Below are 20616 nucleotides of genomic sequence, written 5' to 3'. Positions count from 1 at the left end.
AGCCACTTAGCTTTCTTCTGTACTAAATATAATTCAATCACACAGATTTCCCCCATGAGAAAACACCACCAAGAGCAGCAAGAAATTCAGCTGTTTTTCCTCCCAAGGCCAAAGGTTCATCAGCCAGCGCCACAAGATAAGAGAATCACCGTCTTCCAGAAGTACCAATTCTCTTGAACGATCTCTTTTCAGCTACTTAAACACATTAGTTTCCCATAGGAAATAAACTACTTAGGTATGTGCGTATAATCTGAATGGAAGCTACCAAAACAGGCTGACCCACTCAAAGCTGAGAACAGCTCTCAACACTTCCTCATAACCTCAAGGCAAAAAAACAAGTGTACAATTGGTTGTAGTTCTGTCAAATAGCTACATCCTGCTTGGCATTCCTAAAGCACCAACCACCTTTGTGTGAAGACGCCAGTACTTATTTTATAAACCTGGAATGGTAGGGAAAGATTATCTAATAGTGCATTTCCCGTATCTTGATACTAAATCATACTTTGTTTTGAGTGATTGCCTTCTACATCTGAGGTAATTAATTTCAGTGTTTCAGACATGGCATATGCACTTTCTTCAGGCATGTGTTGTATTATCACTTTGCATGAAAATAATTATGACTGTGGTGTTAAAAGATAGAACTTTGATTATCTCCAGTCAAACAAAACAAATCAAACTGACTACTAAAATCTATGCCTAAAAAGGTAGTCACTGAAAACCCTGGGATCAAATGCTCACTCTCAGCTTATCCTTTCCTAGACCACTGTCCTGACTGGCTTTCCTAGTTGGGAAACCAAGAAAATGACTCCACATGGCAATCAAGGAAAAAGGCTTGAGGGTCAAGGGTTCAAACGATGTAAGAAGATGGTTAAGATAGAAGAAGGGTTAATGTTTATACATATGTAAAGGGTGAGTGTCACCAGGGTGAGTGTCACCAGGATGGAGCCAGGCTCTTCTCGGTGACAACCAACGGTAGGACAAGGGGTAATGGGTTTAAACTGGAACACAGGAGGTTCCACTTAAATATGAGAAGAAACTTCTTCTCAGTGAGGGTGACAGAGCACTGGAACAGGCTGCCCAGCAGGGTTGTGGAGTCTCCTACTCTGGAGACATTCAAAACCCACCTGGACGCCTTCCTGTGTAACCTCATCTAAGTGTTCCTGCTCCGGCAGGGGGATTGGACTAGATGATCTTTCGAGGTCCCCTCCAATCCCTAACTTTCTCTGAAGGGGCCAAAGGGGAGCCTCAAACAAGGCAACATTTCCCACGGACACATAAGAAACAAGCAGATGCCACCTGGCGCCTCTCTGTCTGCAGACGGGACAGCAAGAGGGAGTGGAAAGAGGTCCTACGCCCCTCTTGGGATTCCCCCAGTCAAGCTTCCTTCTCATGGTGCTGCAGGTATCCAGCTTGACAGAGCCTGGCAAAGGTTAATGGTGAGTTCCTTGAGGCGGTGAGTAGATTGAGCAAGACAGACCCAGCATGGCTGTCCTTTCGTCATCTCTCATCCCAGTGGCTATGTTATGGCAATGCTGAACAAAACCTCAGGCATCTCTCCTTTGACAGCTCAGACTTCATGGGTTTTCTGAGCAACTCCAAGACTACTATAGCAGAAGGAATATCACTAATAACATATTGCATTCCATAGATGGAAAAAAAAAATGAAAGCCTATATGCCCCCTACAGCTCAAAGGCAAGGCAAAGAACACCAGTAAGTTTGTAATACAGGCTATGCAAGGATAGGATAGCATTATGATTAAGTCTGGAGAAAGCCCCTTTTACAAAAGCAAGGTGAGGAAATCTATAAAAAATTGTATGAGCAGTAAGCTCATCAGTTGTGGTCAGGAATCAATGGGTGCCTGCTACACATCTGCAATGATTTAGAGACAAAGCAGTAATCAACAACTGTGCATTAGAATTTATATCAGATATATTACAACCTGGGAAAGATAAAAGACCGTGATGGCAAGCATGAATGTTATCACTGCAAAAGAAAGATGAACAGCTTTTGTAGAAGGAGGATACTTCAGGGTCATTTTGATGCTGACAATTTTTAACACAAGGAAGAAATTATATCCAAAAACCCAAACGTAATATCCAATTTCAGTGTCATGCAGAAGATAAGCATGTAGATAACTCACAGCAGTTCCCTATGGTGAGGCAAAGCAGTCAATTCTTTATATATTCTATGTGCCAATTACTTTTTTTAACCTTATGATAGCATTAGACTCTGAAGCTGATAAGAAAAGACATGAAATAATAACATACCCACTCCAACATCCTGACAAAGGCAGAACGTGCAATCTAAGACAAAAGACCGAGTAATAACTTCGCTTTTAGATCTTTAAAGAAGATGCAATACAATGATGTTCAGTTTGTTCACAGAAATACCACTGAACTCTTCTCTGGTATGTGTGACCAATGTGCTTTGCATCTCAGAGTTAAATCAACTATGTTATAATGCTAACTGATCTGTGAAAGGATTATGCATATGGAAATAGTAAACTGAGAAGGAAAAACCAATCCAGAATGGGGAAAAGGCTCAAAAGTTGTGGCTTAGACATAACTGAACCAAATAAGGAGAAAAGGAGTCATTTAGAATTAGATGTGCATGGAAGAGGTACAGGACCACAAGTGGCTTTCCAGAGGATTTTATAACCTGCCCCTGAATCAGCTTACTCAATAACCCAAAGGACTTAATCTGTTCAGAGAGTAACTCTTCATTAACAATATGACAATAGAAATGCTTTTTCTTGATGCACAAGACTAATTTAGTAGTCTAACCAACTAAATGGTGGTAGCTCTATGGGAAGAAATAGGGCCACGGAAACAACTTGTACAGTCAGTAGGAACCGAGCAATAAAAAAAGCAGAAAGCCGCAGTTACAGCATAGAATAGGAGAAAAGAACTTTGTTTATCAGTGTAAAACCTAGAGGTGTACAAAAGTTAGCTGCTGTCAAATCAGAAGGCTAACTAATGCCTGGCAGTCCAGAATGTCTTAGCTCCTCCTCTCCTCACCAGGAATAAGCATGCTTTGGGACTGTGTGCCTGCTCTGATGCTCCAGGACTAATAGTTATTAGATCCCCAACTCCAGGACTTGTGGCATTCCCCAACCTGTGTGGAAACAGTTCATAATTACCCCACAGGCAGTAATGCAAGACAGTGATGAAGTCTGAGGAGCTCCAGACTTGTCTGGATATGTATATCTCAGTAGTGTTGACATGACGACAGTTTCCCAGAATGAACCTGCGAGATAAGGACAGCACATCCGAAAAATAGTGTCTGTCTGTTTTGCAATTTTTACAAGAAGCACTAGTAATGCTGTATCCTGCACAAGTAACCCTTCCTCAGTTCACACCAGGGGGAATCAGTTGGTATGAAAGCAGTATCAAGACCTGGCCATCTAGTATATTTCTTTACCTTAGATCGCTGAAGCTTTATGGACAAAAGTTACCCAAAATTTGATAGTACTTGACAAAAGAGTGCTGAAGTTGAAAAACAAGGCTGAAGAACAACTTCATCTCATAGTGAACTCCATCTCAAGGGACACTATCAGGTGGGATAAACACTAGCAAGTACTATCTAATGCTTAAGACCAATGTGAAAGATTATGCAAAAAAAAAGCAAAAAGCTAGTTCTGCCTTTTAGAACATTTACAGATGAATACAGAAGACTTGCAGAGAATCTCATGGAATTACTGTTGCTATCATTATCAAGACTGATGTTCTTAAAGATAAAAAAAGTCCCAAAGTGATTTCAGCCCTTACAAAAGAGGTTTTGAACGGGAAGCAATACATCATGCAAACAGAACAAGAGAAGGAAAATCCAGCACATTGTTTTCTTAATCAGAATATGATCCATGTCAACAAAAACACTCAGCGATACAGAAGGAGTTTTACCAAGTGCATGGGCTATGAAGCAGTGGAAGTGAAAGCTGTTAAATCATGAATTCATGGATTTAAGTCACAATTCCCTTCTTATCTGGTTTCATAAAACAAATGGGGAGAAATCTTCAAAACCAGAGCCTGCTATGCCAAGAATTTTGTAGGAGGGTGCACATAGCAAAGGCAAGATGAAGACTGCAGTGGACACATAATCACAGTAGGAATGTCTCTGATCATCATTAGCCAGGAAAACAAACACCTTGTCATGCAACAGGCTAGAGCATGAAACTCAAGTGAACGGTAGAGTTTACACTCTGGTTCTACCTGATATTAGTATGAACAGAAAGGCACGACATTACTGAGATTCACTTTTTCTCAAAATGACTTGGTGTTTATTCTTTACACTACTGCAGGTGGCAAATTGGAAAGCAAAAGAAAAATGTTAACAGATGCCAAACAAGACACGCACAACCCTGTAATATTCCCCTGGACTCCCTGTGCATCCTTCAATGGAAACACATTTGTCTTCACTCCTACAGACTCTGCTTATACATGATGGCCCAAACCTGTGGATAATTAAAGGAAATTGAGATGCAAGTAATCCAACTGAGGCCAATGAGCATGTTAGCATTCATACAGTCACACAAACAAATGTTTTCAGGTTGAGTTTCACAACAAAAATATATTAGCTCAGGCCTCTTAATTACCTGTTCCAAGTAAACAAACTTTAGAAACGCACATGTTTTCACTAAGTGACATATGGACACCACGTAAGACAACCATCACCTTCTGAAGACTGAGGAGGTCCTTTCAGGCCTCTGTCTTGTGCAAGATAGCGCATCAACGCAGTGCCACACCAGTGGCTGGCCAACTTAATTTTATCTAAACAGAAGTATGGTAACAGCCCCTTAATCAAATGGTACACATCTGTGCTAAATGGGTATTACACATTTCTTTCTTACCTTTATTTTACCCATTGGTCATACTGGAAGCTGAAAAATCCCTAATATAGGTAACAGCTTTGAGAAGACAAGTGAAGTGTACACATCTATCCTTTGCATAGGAAAAGGAAGTTCATACATTTACTTGAACAGTTTAAAGATACAATAACATTGCTATAGATGAGGACTAGGATTAATGAAATACATAAGCAAATAGTGATAAATGAAAACAAGACTTTCAGTCACAGGGTCAATTCTCCTCCATTCAGCTGTAAGGCAGAGACACAGGTTTATCATCAACCCCTTTCCCTCAGAACAGGTCTGAATTACTTTAGTAATATCTATGCACACTTTCTGGGGAACGTAAGGTGCATTACAAAGGGGATTCACAAAGGCTGGTGTGCAAACTGAGAGCCTGCTTCAATTAGCCCAGATGAAACACGGAGAAGAACTCAAGCCCTATCTTACCACTTTCTGGAACTCAGATACATTTATTTTAGCTACCGGGAAAGACTTTATTCTAGTTAAAATTCAAGATTTGAACTTTCTTGTGGAACAATGACTCCAGCAAAGATGTACAAAACACAGCTGAGGAGGCACTGCTCCTATAAACCATAAATAGGCTTTCTGAGAAAAGTACCTAAGACAGCAAGTGACAAGGTGGCATCTAACCTGTTACACTGTGGGGTCGCATTAATATGAAACTGCCCCATGCCAAGAGCTGTCCCTGGCTGCTCAGTGTGTGCTGCAAACACTCACACGATTCAGCCCCACAGGTGGTACTGCCACAGAAACACCTGGTCACCTGTCCTGATGCCAGGGCAAGCGAGGTGCCGCGCTGCCCCAAGCAGGCATCAAACATTAGGGAGCGCCGACAGCAAAAGCTGCAGTGCCCGGGGACCCGGCTGCGGGTGCAGCCAGCAGCTCAGTAGGGAAAGATTTAAGGCTTCCCATTTTGGATCCAGGTGCCTGCAAGAGGAATGCCCCAAGAATCCCCAGTTAATTTCTACTGCCAACAGCCAGCTAGCATGCCTGGCTATAACCCAACATTGCTTTTATTAATAAAAAGAGCATTTTGCAGCTGAACTCATCAGATCCACCATGAGCACATGAACCGAGGGGGTGATGAGAGTGTTTTGCAACCCTAACTGCAGCAATCACTGTATGAAGATGAAACTAATCTCATGTGGGATCTGGCAGAACTGGATCACAGAGAAATATATGACTTTTATATTAACAGAAGAGGAGTAAGAATAAAGAATGTGCCTTGTCACTTTGAAAAGCTGAGCAAACACAGCCATGACCTACAGTAAATACAAACATACTTAAATAAATACTTTCTTCACATACAAATACTAGAAAGTACTGATTTTCCAGCTTTCCTTTCTCAACAGTTATTTTGCTGAGGATTCATATGCCCCGGCTGCCCGTGGAGGACACCCATCTCCCACCAGAGCCAGGCAGAAACCCCCAGGGCTGGCAAGGGGCTCAGTCAGCCCTTTACCTGCCTAAAGTCCTTTTGCTCAACCATAGCTTGTGTTTTATTAAAAAGATCCAAAGATTGAAACAGGCCGTCCGTTAAAGAGCTCAACGTATTATTAACTACAAATGAAAGGTAAGACTTTCAAAAGCATCAGCACAGGACTAAAATTGCCTTCTTTAAAGCCAAGGGGAGCTTACCCTTGACTTTGACGGGAGGAGGGCTGGGTGAGTTAACTATGAGCTAACCCAAATCCAGGCAAGGTGGTGAAACACTAAGATTAAGAAGGCTGCCAGAAGAAGTGGTGCACTAATGGCGATTTATTCCCCTCGACCTGATGCATTAATGCTTATTTCCTGGCCACAACAAGCTGCAAAGTATAAATCAAATCGTCTCCTTCTCTAAACCTAGACTGGAAGAAACACCGAAGCTTCACTTCAGTTCGCAGCAGAGGTATTTGTCAAAACATGTGCACAACTCCTTGCCAATACATCAATACATGAGGGAACACAAATCTATTCACAGACAAAGCAAGAGCAGGAAGAAAACTTACAAAGAAAATCTGTCAGCATCCTGGAACAATGGTCCAGTGGCTAAAAGAAGCAACAAGATTGGTTTTCTGTTTGCACAGACAATTGCCAAATAGATAAAAATTGCCTCTAAAAGTCTTGTATATAAAACCGTAAATCTTCTAACAAGATCAACTGCAGCCACATCACTCTCAGGTAATAATGAATAATACTTGGGTGCTCTAGTTCTCATTCATATAAACATATATATATAACCATAAACAAATCTGGAAGAAAAGCTTAGTTGTATACGGCAATGCGGGGAGGGCTTTGAGATACAATAACCATGCATCATTAACTGTATCCTACAGGAACTTTCTGATCTTTGCCATACAAGTGACATTTCCCAGTGAGGAGTAAGTCACATCACTGCTGATATCCTCAGTCGACAGGCAAAAGGAATGCACAGGCTGAACCAGTAATAGCTTTTCAGCTGCAGAAATGATTTTTCTTCGAAGGTCGAGTTGTGCTGCCGTGTCAGTGTAGATAAGACTGCGTAGCACCCATGTCTTCACCAGAAAAAACATTTCAGCCATCAGTGGCAAGACCTTTGTCCTGCGCTGGTCAACACGAGCCTGGCTGCTGACTTCACTGGCGTCAGACTTTCACTGTGAGACACTAGTCAACATTTTTACCGACTCTGGATGGCTATGCAACCTCCACAACACATGCAAGCTAAGGAGAGCGTGTTTGCTGCTTGGTTGGTTTGGGTTTTGTTTTGTTTTTTAAATAGCATTCATGGACTTGATTTATAAAAGACAATACGTTTTCCCCGTGCAATGGGAACACAAAAATCAAACAAATGTTTTCAGATGGACCTCCAAGGCAATTCTGAAGGTGCTAAAAGAAGAGCTGGCCAGCTCTTAAGGAAAATATGAAGAAAAAAATCATGAAAAGAAGTCTACAGTCTTAAGTAGGATGTTCTTTTAGTTACTCTGGAGCATCTATCAGTGTGTATCTATGCGTCACACAGGCCTTTAAATAGTATCAACACAATGCCCATACTGATGACATAATGCAAAAATAACAACTGTATCTTGCTTTTTCACGTTTACAAGTGGCTTTATCAAGCTATGGGATCAGGTCCCCCAAGATGAGAAATAGCACTATAAACTCTGGGAAATAGAGACACTTATAAAATCAAAGAAAGTTAAAAAGGGCATTTATTTGCATGCAGCAGCATCCCTGATATGATACACTTCTACGTCTGTATGTATCTATGAGCACAGAATTTTGTGGAGAAAGGATTCCAAGACTGTAGGTGTTTACAGACAAAACCACCTCATCCACTCACAAGAAAAGGCTGTGTCTATATTAGCAAACAGTGCAGAGCAATAGGAAAGAACCTATAGACTGATACAGTGTTCAGACCATCCACAGCTGTAAAGTTTCACTTCTAACTGGCTCTAGTCTGGTCCTATGGACTCTGTGAGCACCCAGAGCACATTCTCCTGTTTAGATTCACCTGAAATCTAATTAAAACACTCTAATTCACTTAAGAAATGCATTCCTAGTCTGACCTAGAAGTCATGCATATATATGCAAAGTGTCCTATGTCAGCACCACTTATATTTGGATTAAAATCCCACATACTGAGTACACAGAGTGTGATGCCAAGGTTACAGAAGCACAGAAAAGTTTAAGTTAGAAGGGACCTTTAGAGGTCATCTAGTCTAAGCCCCTGCTCAAAGCAAAGACAGCTTCAAAGTCTGATCAGGTTGCTCAGTGTTTTCTACTGTTGAGTGTTGCCTGTCTCCAAGGACGGAGATTCCAGTTCCACAGACTCTTTGGGCAGCCCTACTTTGGTCGCAAACCCCAGCAGCCAGTGCTTATCACATCTTGTGAATTTTTTTTCTTTCTCTCAATCAGAATTTCACTTGCTACAACTTGTGGCAGCCACTTCTTTTCCTTTGGCTGAGCACCTGTAGGAAGAGCCTGACTCCACATTTTCTGAGTCTACCTTAGCCTCTCCTGAGTACAAACTCACTTGTCTTAGTCTTTCCCTGGACTTGTGTCATGCTAAACAAACTGCCTTAGTGGTGCTTCCCAGGACTCCCCAGTTCGTTAATACCTCTCTGGTACTGGTGGCATGAAGCTAGACACAGCATTTTAAGTACAGCCTCTTAGTACAAAGCAGAGGGGAATAATCTCTTCCCTCAGCCCACTGGCTTTGCTTTTGCTGGTGCAGACCTGTGCGTGGTTAGTCTTCGTCATCATACTTGCTGTCTAGTAAGACATCCAGCTGCTTTTCCGCAGAGCTGCATCCAGCTGCTCAGTGCCCATTTTGTGTTATTTTGTGGAAATTTTGTATCCCAGGTGCAGGACTGCCCTTCCTTCTGTCCTCCCACCACCTCTCTGCAAACCCAGTGACACCACAGTCCTGCAACTGTCCGGCCTTCCACATCCTCCCAGCACACCTGCTGGTAAAGACACATTTGCCCCACACTGTGACACTGATCTCATCTGTCCCTAGCAGTCCCCATTTCTTGAAAAGGGTCCTGCGGTCACAGAGTCCAAAGTGCTGCTATGACACAAGGTGTACGGACAGGTGTGACTATGTGGGATGCAGCCACCCCCGCCCAGGTTTTCCCCCTTGAATGGTAGGATGGAGAACACTGCTTGGGCTCCATCCCTTCACACGGGATCACTGAGCCCTGTAGTCATCCTTAATCTGTTGAGGTGTTACGAGTGTCCACATGAAAGAGAAGCAAAGGCTGATGACTGACCAGGCCTTACCAGCCTCTGTGATGTCCTGGATCCAGGCCCCGGGGAAGCAGAAAACCTTAGACGTCATCAGGTCTGGTCAGCAGATGGATGTCTCCATTCCCTGCATCAGGGAGTCTTCAGTCCCAGTTACCCATCGCTTCCTCTCAGTGGCACTCGTTATGAGTAGCTGATCAGGCACAGCTGGCCCAAACACCTCTCTTGCCAGAACTCACTCCTCCTCTCCCATTTCCAGGGACTACATGTTTTATTAAACCTGTATTATTAGCCTCACATATTTGTGTTACTGAGGACAACACCAAGTATGGTAATATCTTTCCATTAACTTCACTGAAAGAAACTGTTTGAGACTGGACAGGAAACACTATAGTTCTGAGCAGTGATGCCTAAGATTTAGGCTTCTCAAAGTGAAAAAAATAGATGTAAGCAGCATGCACACAGCTGCTTATTCACGTGGCAAAAAAAGCAACAAAGCAAATATTGCTTAAACTGTTAAAAAAAAGTCTTATGTTCATATGCACATTAAAACCAAAATACATATACAGAATGCTCTGTAGAACCAGGGAAGCTGATTACTTGTCCATATCATGATGCATGCTGTTAATATTGAGTGTGTGCAGAGACCTTTAATGCCAGACTTCACAGATCTTGCTGCGGTCAGGAACAAAGCCAAAGCCATAAATGTAACACCCGATTTTCAGGGGAGATGGGAATGTGGAAGAGAGTTTGGGAAATTCTCCTACGAGGATGCATTTGAATCTCTCCAGAGAACATTTTCTACAGCCTCCAGGCATTGGGATGTGGCACGAGGGCATTTCTTCATGTCCAGGTCAACCCCGTGTAGCCAAGGCTGCTAAGCCTATCCCTTTGCTTCAGACACACATGGGAGGAAACTCCTCCTTCTGTCACTGGACTACACAAAAGAGGGGAGGGAAAGAGAAGGGAAAAAAAAAGCCAAAATACACCACCCTCTTCTGTCCACCATTTTAGAGAGAGAAAAGGAATTCATCAGCTGCTCTCCTATCCGACATCCAAATGGAAAAGGCACAGACCAGGCTGTTTCCTCCCTGCATTAGACGCAAGAGGAAGCAGGATAGGAAGAGGGCAGGAAGCAGCCAGCAAAAGGTAAGAAGAGATGCTGAACTTCCCCATGTCCTAATGCTGTTGCATTTGAATCTGAATTCGTAGAAACCTACAACCCAGCTGTGGAAAAAGGACTTTGGGAAAGCTGGGGTGGGAGGGAAGGACGGCTTTCTCAGCAGAAGTACATGTTTTTGCTTTGTTTTGTATTTGCATGCTTCATCCAAAGTGTTACACAACATGAAGCTTTATATAGCGACATGAGAACACGCTCCCCACACATCCAGGGAAAAACCCCAACCACACCAAAATCTGTTCCAATCAAAAAACCTCACCCAAGTCTAACAGGACCCTAATGTGTGCTGCTGACTAGGTACCACCACAACCACAACAAAATCATGCATTAGAAAACACTCCTTGCTTAGCTGTGAGAGAGCAGCTTTCCCAGGACGACTCTGTGTAATTCCATGCCCGAAATCCACTAACATTTGCCAGATAGCAACGGCTGCTGCAGGATTCCTTTGGCAAACACTGGTCTTCAGACTTTTCTCTTTCTCAATATGCTGTGATTTCCTGTGAAGTGGAGAAATCATCTGTACTACAAAGAGGTGCAGTACTAACACTTTTAGAAGTAAATAACTTTATAAAAACATATAGTATAGAGGGAAATAGAATACTTGGGCAGAGAAATTCCCGAGCAGAGAGAGATTAGAAAAACGTTTTGATAAACGTATGCCGTCAAAGCTTATACTTTTTTTCCTCAGTGCAAAAAATATTGGGTAACTGCTGTTCCTAGAAAGAATGGAATTCTGTTGCCAACAGCTGTAGCTTTTTGTACAAATTATAATACTGTATTGGAAGATTTATGTCCCCGACACAGGCACAAAGTTATCCAAACTAGGGCAAAAAAACAAGAATAATCTTTTCCCGACGAAACAGACTCACATTATTTTTGTTAACTCTTACTACGGCAGAAGTTTTGATCTTCAAAACCAGAAACTCATGCTGCGGTTGATGTTTATAATGATTAAGTCTTGCAGCGCCACTCTGCACAGGGTCAACTGTTTTATTACAGGTTCTTACACAAGCAGGAAACACACCCTATCATCTTGAAATCAATTAAAATCATTCATATTTACCTCCAAAAGCACACGACTAAATTTTCTTCTTGACAGTCTGGGGTTTTACAATGATGCTTTCCCACCTTAAGAAAAGGTTTCCCCAAAGCTGTGCCTATCTGACATCCATACAAGAGAGGAGAAAAGTGCCCCTGGGCAAAAGGCTGTCTGTCATGTCCATAAAGTAAACAAGACAGGGGAAGGAATCTTGGGTCTCTTTGCTGCAATTACACAGATGCAAGTGGCCCTACCTTCTGTATGTCACTCTCCTGATTCCCATAGAAAAACTATTCCTCATGCTCTGCAGGATTAGAGTCTTCTATGTTCCTTGAAACTACAGTAGATAAGAGTATACAGAACTACTATTTTTAAGTCAAACTGATTTTCAGCAATAAAACTCAGGATATCACAGGTTTTAAAGTACATTTATTTGCAAGCAGCCAAACAGCATACTGTGAATTGAATCCTGAGCCAATTTACTCTATGCTGCCCCATGAACATGACACCAAGTTACACAACTTGGGAACCAATAAATGCACTGCCTTGGAAGAATTTCCCCAAAGGCTCCTGATGAGTCACTGGCAGTGTCTTGTTTAGGTCTCAGACTTTGGCTTCCTTATCGTAGCTGCTTGGTCCACCAGATCATATTTATAGTACATCACCAAAGACGTTTTTATTTCTGTCCTCCTGAAATTCCCATTTGCTTGGTTCAGCTGGTTTTATGTTTTTTGGTTTTGTTTGTTTGTTTTGTTTTCTTTACTAGGAAAGAAAACAAATTAAAAGCTTCTTAACAATTACAGGTGTGATTTTATTTTAAAAGGGAAACAACAAACTGTATTTCTTAGCCGAAGCAGAGACAGAAAGGCTGATCACTTGGAACAAAATGCAGAATAATCCAAAGGCCTACAAAGCAAAATCACTGTGCATATGCCACATTTTTACATTCAGATAGGGAAAACCTAATAGTCCACTTTTACTGACTTTTAAAATCCTACATGTAGTCAGTGAAAAGTGCAAGACTATAAAATAAAACTTTCCTTCAAGGAACAGCTTGCCCCCAGCCCTTAGTCCTGCAAAAGGTCTGCAAAAACTGAGGATATTTTGCTTGATTAAACAGAATATTAATTGAGTATAAACAAGTGAACAGCAGGCATGCAATTTCCCCAAGTATGCATGACTCAAAAGACAAAAAGATTTTTAAAATCTGGGGTCATAACATCAATTATAAAAGTTTCAGGGTCTAAAGGAAGGTAGTACATTTGTGGCAAGCTTTTTTTCACTACAAATGGATTATTTAAAATAAATTGCCACAATTGCAGAAGTTATCTAGCATGGTACTAAAGAACACATTTCATTTTAAGTATCCTTATAGTTTTATTAAAGCCAATGGCTTTTTTCCATGCTTAAGGCCAAGCATATGCTCAAGCACTCTGCCGAGACAAAAGCTTACAAGTTTGTTGTTGAGAATGCAAAACAAGCCTTTTCATCCCAAACCACATTTTCTTGCATATAATCAGCACTGATGATGCTGCCATAGTTTCCAACTCATTCCAGGGTGCACTTGGCATTTATTAGGGCACAGATGGGGCTCTCTTTCTTTGGCTTCTAAAGAACATGTTGAAATATTAAAACAGGCTTGGCTACCTGCCTCTCATCCTGTTCTTATAGTCTATATTGCCACAGTAAAAATATCAGTAACCTTTGATCTAATCTGGAAGCCTTTTCTAACTTGCACACAAAATTTGGCAATAGTCTTATCAAGCACAGTCAGCCTACTCGAAACCAGAGAACCTGATATGGATAAACTCAGCATTAGTCACAAGTGATCAAGAACAGGAACAAGCAATCCACAAAACAATCAAAAGAAAAAAAAAATCGGATACAATTTTTCTAGTAACAAACTATGTGATCCTGACCGTACTCGATGGCTGCATGGGTGTTTCTGGAACTGGAAGGATTATTCAACTGCTTAACCAGCAATTAGCAAAAAACCCAGGCTGATTTGTAAGGCAAATAAAGAGCATTAGCAAGACAGGATCTGTCATAACAGCGAGCAAGGTCTTTTCCAACACACCCAGTGCCGCAAGTTTGCATTGTGCTGAGAACTAACAGTGTTTTCTCCTATAGGCAGCACAGGATATTTATTTCCCAAATTCTGAAAATTATTTACCCATTTCCGAGCAAGCATAAGGCAACCTCCACAGAGACCCAATAGAAAAACAAACTGTCACAATATTCCATTTAAAATGTCCTAAGGTAAGATAATGTCAGATTTGTCCAGCAGATCTTGACAAAACGTTCTTAAATGTGCAGCTGACTGGGACGCAGGTGCACATGACCGTCAATGGGTCTTAGTCACCCATCTTCACAGGCTTTCAGTCTCACACAAAGCACACTGACACTGGAAAAATCACACATCACATGCATCAAAATACATATGACCAAACTGAAATGAGGTAAGGGGGTGGGATGAGGGGCTTGGAGAAAGGTTAATTTAATCTGACTGCTTGGAAATGGTGCTGAGAGAGCTGGGGTTGTTCAGTCTGGAGAAAGAAAGGTTCCAGGGAGACCTTATTGCAGCCTTTCAGTGCTTAAAAGGGGCCTGTCAGAAAGATGGGGACAGACATTTTAGCAGGGCATGTTGCAACAGGACAAGGGGTGACAGTCCTAAACCAAAGAAGGGGAGATTCAGGACAGACATGAGAGTGAGAGTGGTCGAACACTGGCACAGGTTGCCCAGAGAGGTGGTAGATGCCCCATCCCTGGAGACATCCCAGGCCAGGCTGGACGGGGCTCTGAGCAACCTGATCTAGTTGAAGATGTCCCTGCTCATTGCAGGGGGTTGGACTGGATGACCTTTGAAGATCCCTCCCAACCCCAACTATTCTACGATTCTATGATATTCCCAAGTGAGGACTACTTCACTGTCTCACTGGTAACATGACATTAGCAGCCAGCGCATGCTGACAGAATCTAGGGCAAAAAATGTGCATTTTAAGCAGTGGTCTTGACTTCAAAACGGCTCAGCAATTGCATGCATGGATTGGTAAAGAAGTCACTTCTGAACAAACATCAAGTTCAGAAAACTAGTTTTTAGAAGTACATTTAAATGTCAGAAAGCCAGAGAGTTGACTAAATAAGATTATATAACATCCACTAAATAGGTTACCTCCTAAATTTGTTTTAAAACTAATCAATGGCTAGTAATTTTGGAAGTAATGATCCCAGACATTTGCACTCCAGTAAACATTATAAACTAAATAAATCTAAATCAGCACATGGTACTAAATCAAAATGACATTAAAATCATAATAAAAGTAAGTAAATAAAAATTCTGTAATTGTGAACAATCCAGAAACAAACTACTGTAAAACACACATAAACCAAACAACAATCAGGCATGGATGGTGAAGAGACTGTTCTCCAGTTAATCAAAATTAATTTATATAGTCCGTTCCCTTTGAGGTAATGGAGTCTAGGTCCTCCTACATCCCGGTCTCTCCTGCTTTCTCCCAGTCTTCTGAAACTCACCCCTGCTCACTCCCCAAACTTCGCAATACTTCCTGGCATTTGCTGGCTTCCAGGAAATTCAGGCTGTCCCCTTTTGCTGGTATCATGTTCCACATCTACATGACGCATAACCTGAAATTACTGGTACATTCAATACTTTCAAAATTACAGCTTGAGAAAAAGCTTCAAATTATCATCAACAACAATCCTGGCCTTACCTGCAGGATCTTGTACTGTCATTTCCTTACGCTTCACCATCAGCTTGTCTTTAACCCATGGGAACTCCTGTAAGGAATCCAAGAACACATCAAAAGCCTTGGGTCCTCTGGTGGGGAGAATATCAAGGAGCATCATGGTTTTCCTCTGACTGGTGGTTTGGGCTTTTATTTCTTGAACATGACTGTCCGTGAGGATCCCTTCTTGGTAGAGATACTGAATAACAATTCCATCCACCAGCACCTCTGTGCAGAGCTCCAGGCGCAGGGAGCGTAAAAGCTGCTTGTCTCTGGCATCCATCTAGCAACCTAGAGCGTGAGAAAAGGAGTAGGGAAATGCATGAAGATTATAACACTTCAACCTTTAACATCCAGAAATTATTTCTGAACATCCAGAAGTGATGTTTGATACCAGGAAAACTTCAGAATCACCAACGTGGGAAAACTATTAATGATCCCCAACATCTTTCCACACAGATTTCATTGTCTCATGAGCTAAAATGCAGCCATTTCTGGGAAATATTAGACAGGAAGAGAACCTTTGGCATTGTGAAGATGAGTCCTTTGCTGGAATAAAAACCATGCCAAATAAACCTGCTCACCAACTGGTCAAGGTCCATGCTAAAGGCAGCTAGAGCATTTTCCAGTCCTTAAGAGACTCTACCCCTAAAAACTTGGAGGGATGTCACACCTGACCCCTGTTACAAATGCCTCTGCTACTGTTGCTGTTGTAGTAGCGCAAGAGCAGCAAAAGGACAGGCAGATGCACCAGGCAGCAGGGACAGATTCAGCAGGTAGCTCTGGCCTACATTATGCATGTTAATTTTAGGAGGGGTAGAAATGTACCTTATGCACCCCTCTGACTCATCCTGGAAGGCCGCTATGGAACTCAGCTGATGTGATGATGAGAAACTTTCACCCAATTTCCATATCAGTTTTTTCCACCTTCCATTTACAGGCATTGTTCTGCCAAAACTGTTCTTTAGCTCAGTAGCTCTTCTCCTTCCCTGGTATTTACCCTTCTAGTGTGTTCACAGAAAACTATCTGATTCCCTTTGCCAGCTTCCATTTCACTTGACTAACACTCTGACTAGACAAAAGCTGGAAAAGATGCATTTTGTAGCCACTCTACAGAGGAAGAATCAAAGTCCAGAGAAACCAAGCAGCTCGTCCAAGATCATACTCAGAGTCCATGCCAGATCTATGAACCAAATCAAGATGTCTAGTCCTTAATGACAAACATATTTCTAGGCCCATTAATGGCACTTGAAAAGGAAAATGACAATATAATACTATTAAATATTTTCTCATGATCAAATAGACCAAATAATGAAGTAAAAAAAAACACCAGCAGCAGGTGTTGAGTGTGATTACCAAGCAATTTTCTGATAATTAAACTAGAAGCTCCTGTTCTAACAGCCGGACCTTGCAGAAATTGTGCATTATTCAGTTTGAGGATATAAGGAGAGGCAAAGATTTTCAAAGCTCTTGTAAGGAACCTGCTAAAGTCTTTATATCATCAGACGTGCCTGCTGACTTCCAAGGCCCCAGTAAAGGTTGTTTGGTTGGCCTGGTTGTTAAAATCTAGGGCAGGCAATCAACAGAACATATAGGCATATAAATGGCATCTTGGACAGAGTGCAAGAGCTTAGGACCGTGAGAGAGACTGAAAAACCCTGTCTGTGACACTCTCTGATAAAGCCACTTTCTGAAAATGCTTCCCCCGAGTGCTGAAAGCGTTGCTGGATGGTACCTTCCCAGGAGGACTCCACCTTTCCTGGGTTACCCAGTAAGTTTCTCATATACTGAGGTGAATTTTAAGGTGCCTACCTTCTGTCTGGGGGTTACCTGGGAATCAAACAACAGCTATCCTGGTATATATCCTTAAAAAATGCTAGCTTGCTAAGCATAGCTCAATCATCAAACTCCATCATGGAGTGAGATGATAGTGCAAGCACGGAGATGGAAAAGGAGCAGGCAATAAAGAGAACTGGATTTCCCCAGCTGATGTTAAGGACACTCATTCTGGACAGGTGAAGCTGACAGGCACTACCTTTACACTACTGGGAGCGATCACTGCACTAAAGCAAAACCAGATAAAATTCAGGCAGCAGATCCCTCCCCGGATTCCCTGACAGCCCCTGAGCTCATGTAGCGCTTGCAGAGTTCATGGCAGGCACTCAGCAGCAGCTCTGAGGGTGTTAGCTCAACCCACGCAGAAAACTGTTTCAGATACTACAAAGCTCTTGTGCTTCACATTCTGCACAGGCCACTGCGAGTCCCTGTCCAGGAGCCTCCTTGTCCACGTGCCAGATGAGGAACACGGACTTCTCCAGTCACTGCAGAGCACTTGATGAGTTCCACTTCTTCATGAGCAAAGCGGTCAGCACTTTTCAGAAACAAGGCCTTTTCAAACCATCTCAGTTTGCACCTTTGCACACTGAAAAATGCTTATGGAGGCATGATTCTGAAGGAGGAATTTCTGCTGAAAAAGGCCTTTGGCTTCCTGACTGCAGAGTGAGCACAACTGAGGCTATAGCACCCTTAACACCAAGGTCACTGGCCCAGTAAACTTCCAGGAAGGGGCATATTGATTTTTAAGGTCTTTTTAAAGATTAAGTACTTCTTTGTGTGTGTTTACTGTGAGAAGGAAACATCTGAGTCGGGAACTAGGCAGTCAGATATGGAAATGGTATCAGGATTGTGGTGCGTAAGTGTGCAGACAGCTTAGTGCAACATAAAATTACTCTATATTAATTTTAATCACAGCCTATGTCTAGAGATCCAAAGTAAGCTCTAAAGTAAATTTTCTCTAGTTACATTTGTGCTAAAGGGGAAGGAAGAAGATGAGACGTCTCTTTACCCAAAAGATGGCGTGGCTCAAAGCTTCCCGAGACACTTCCAAAAAAGCACCTTTTCCACTGAAGACTCAAATTTTAAGAAACACACCCCCATGTCCTGCTGAACAAGAACAGTCCTTGACTCATCACCACATCAACACAGGCAGGTTTGCATTCTTCTGGATCTGACACAGAATCTGTCCAAGAATGGGGATAAAATTTTTGAAAGCCTTGACCCTAAAAAGACCCCTTGTGATCCTAAAAGGCACATTCCCTTAGTTCTTGGCTAGAAACACCTTAGCATTTTACCAAACGCCAACTGCAGCGGGCTGCTTATGACTCCGAGTACGTTCCCATGTGCCTGCTTAGCTAAGAACCAGGTCCACCCTGCCTATTCCATGCGTGATTTTGGCTATTCACAGCACACCTAAAGGTTAAAAAACTCCCCCCGCCCCACCCCAAAGAAAAAAATTAAAAACTCAAGTTTTGCCCCCTGTATGCGAGGTGTGAGAGCTGCTGCTCCAGCCGCAGTCAGGGCCGGCCGGCAGCGCCCGAACCCCGAGCCTCCCGCCGCTGCTCCAGCCCGGCAGGCAGCAGCACCCCGGCCTCCCTCCCTCCCTCCCTCCTCTCCGCCCTCCCTCCGGGCACGGCTCCTGGCCCGCCCCGCGGAAGCCCGTCCCCCGCCCTGGCCCCGCAGCGCCGGGGGGCGGCCGGCGCCGAACGGGCCGTCGGCAGCGCCGCCGCCTTTGCTCCCGCCTTCCCCTCGGCGCCGCCCGGGGCAGCGGGCGTGGGGAGCCGGGCCGAGCGGGGCCGCCGGCACCGCGCCGCGGAGCTGACGGGGCGGCGAGCGCTGTGAGGGGGCAGCCACCCCCCGCCCTCGCCCCGTACTTACAGCAGGGAAGTGGGAAACTACACAGGGCGCCCCGGCGCCCGCGGAGCCTGCGCGGGGAGCACCATCTTTGTTGAAGGCAAGAGGGCTTCGCCGGAAGCCGCCGCCCTGCCGCGGGCCGGCCGAGGAAGGGCCGCCGCTGCCAGCCCCGCTGAGGGCGGGAGTGGGGGTGCCGCGGCCGCCATGTCAGCTGTGGGCAGCGGGGTAGGGGAGCCCCGGGACGCACGGCTGCGTCCCGCCCGCCTCCCGGCCGGGAAGGTGGGCCTCGGGGCGGGGGACGTGAGGGGTGGCGGGGGGCACATCTGCTGCGGGGCTGTGGTTTGGGGGAGCGGGGAGCCGGCCCGCGGCGGGGCGGGCTGGAGCGCCCGGCTGTGGCGAGCTGTGCCCAGCGAGGGGAAGTAGCCCCGGCGGGGCTGCCGGCAGGCGCGGAGCTGGGGAGCGGCGGAGGGAGAGAAGCGGCCGCAGAGCCGCAGCCCCCTGCGGCGGGGTCCCCTCCGCGCCACGAGGCCGCTGCCGGTACCGTGGGGAAGGATCCTTCCGCGGAGCTCGGCGGAGCTGCTGCGCTCCCGGCCTCGGAGCGGTGGGGTGCTTCTTAGAAAGTGGGGGATTTGTATCTAAAATTAAGTTAGAAATGACAAAAATGGCGTTTTCGTGACATTAGAAACAGATGATCTCTAGGGATACTCGTGCCTATTTGCAAGTATATGCTAAGCCGAACTTGATCCAGGTGCTGGCATCATAATATCTAACAAACAGCAAGATTATATGGAATACTGTATGTCTTTAGCTTCATTACATTCATCTGAACAGCCTAAAAACGAAGAAACTTTCATAGATGAAAACCATTTAGTAAGATCTAACCTGTATCTACCACATTTCGAGCGCTGTGCACGTTCTCATAATTTTATTCATCAATTACCGAATATGAAAACATTTCTTTCGCATAATTTTATATTAATATTTGAAATGAAAGTACCGTAGAAGAAAGAAAAACGCGGTTCATAGAGCTATAAAAATGAGGCGCTGTCATTTCCTATGGCGTATCATCGGAGCACTTTTTCTCCATCTTCACGTAGGTGTCACACGGGCTCGAGCGGTGTCAGCCCTTTTCCTTCGTGTTCGAACCGCAACAGCCACGAAAGAAAGAAAGAAAGAAAGAAAGACAATAACAATAGTAAAAGGGACCCTGCAGAGCTGGGACGCGCTGCCTTGAAGCTGCAGGCAACCACAGCGAGCTCTGGAAAAGCGGGAAAGGTGGTCGCTGCAGCTGCTGCTAGAAATGTTGCCACCGCCTGAATCCCATTTGTACGTCGGTGTTGACTAATCGTACAGATTTAAGGGTATTCGGAAGGTTTGTGGGCACGT

The 20616-nt window shown here is 43.9% G+C and overlaps 2 protein-coding genes across 2 annotated transcripts in view; one reads left to right on the top strand and one right to left on the bottom strand.

Moving 5' to 3' along the window:
* Window positions 1-20616, bottom strand: part of CRADD (CASP2 and RIPK1 domain containing adaptor with death domain) — a 91652-nt gene that overhangs the window by 58902 nt on the left and 12134 nt on the right. Inside the window, 1 exon segment of the mRNA XM_065042733.1 lies at window positions 15526-15831. Coding sequence (XP_064898805.1) covers window positions 15526-15831 — 306 coding nt within the window.
* Window positions 10533-20616, top strand: part of UBE2N (ubiquitin conjugating enzyme E2 N) — a 76969-nt gene continuing 66885 nt past the window's right edge. The window contains exon 1 of the mRNA XM_021295606.2: window positions 10533-10724. The gene's annotated coding sequence lies outside the window, so the exon portion shown is untranslated. The remainder of the gene's footprint in view (window positions 10725-20616) is intronic.

Source organism: Columba livia, chromosome 1 (assembly GCF_036013475.1).
Source record: "Columba livia isolate bColLiv1 breed racing homer chromosome 1, bColLiv1.pat.W.v2, whole genome shotgun sequence".
NCBI classification, from domain to species: domain Eukaryota; kingdom Metazoa; phylum Chordata; class Aves; order Columbiformes; family Columbidae; genus Columba; species Columba livia.
The sequence above is the reverse complement of the archived record's forward strand: the minus strand, read 5'-3'. Positions and strand labels throughout refer to the sequence as shown.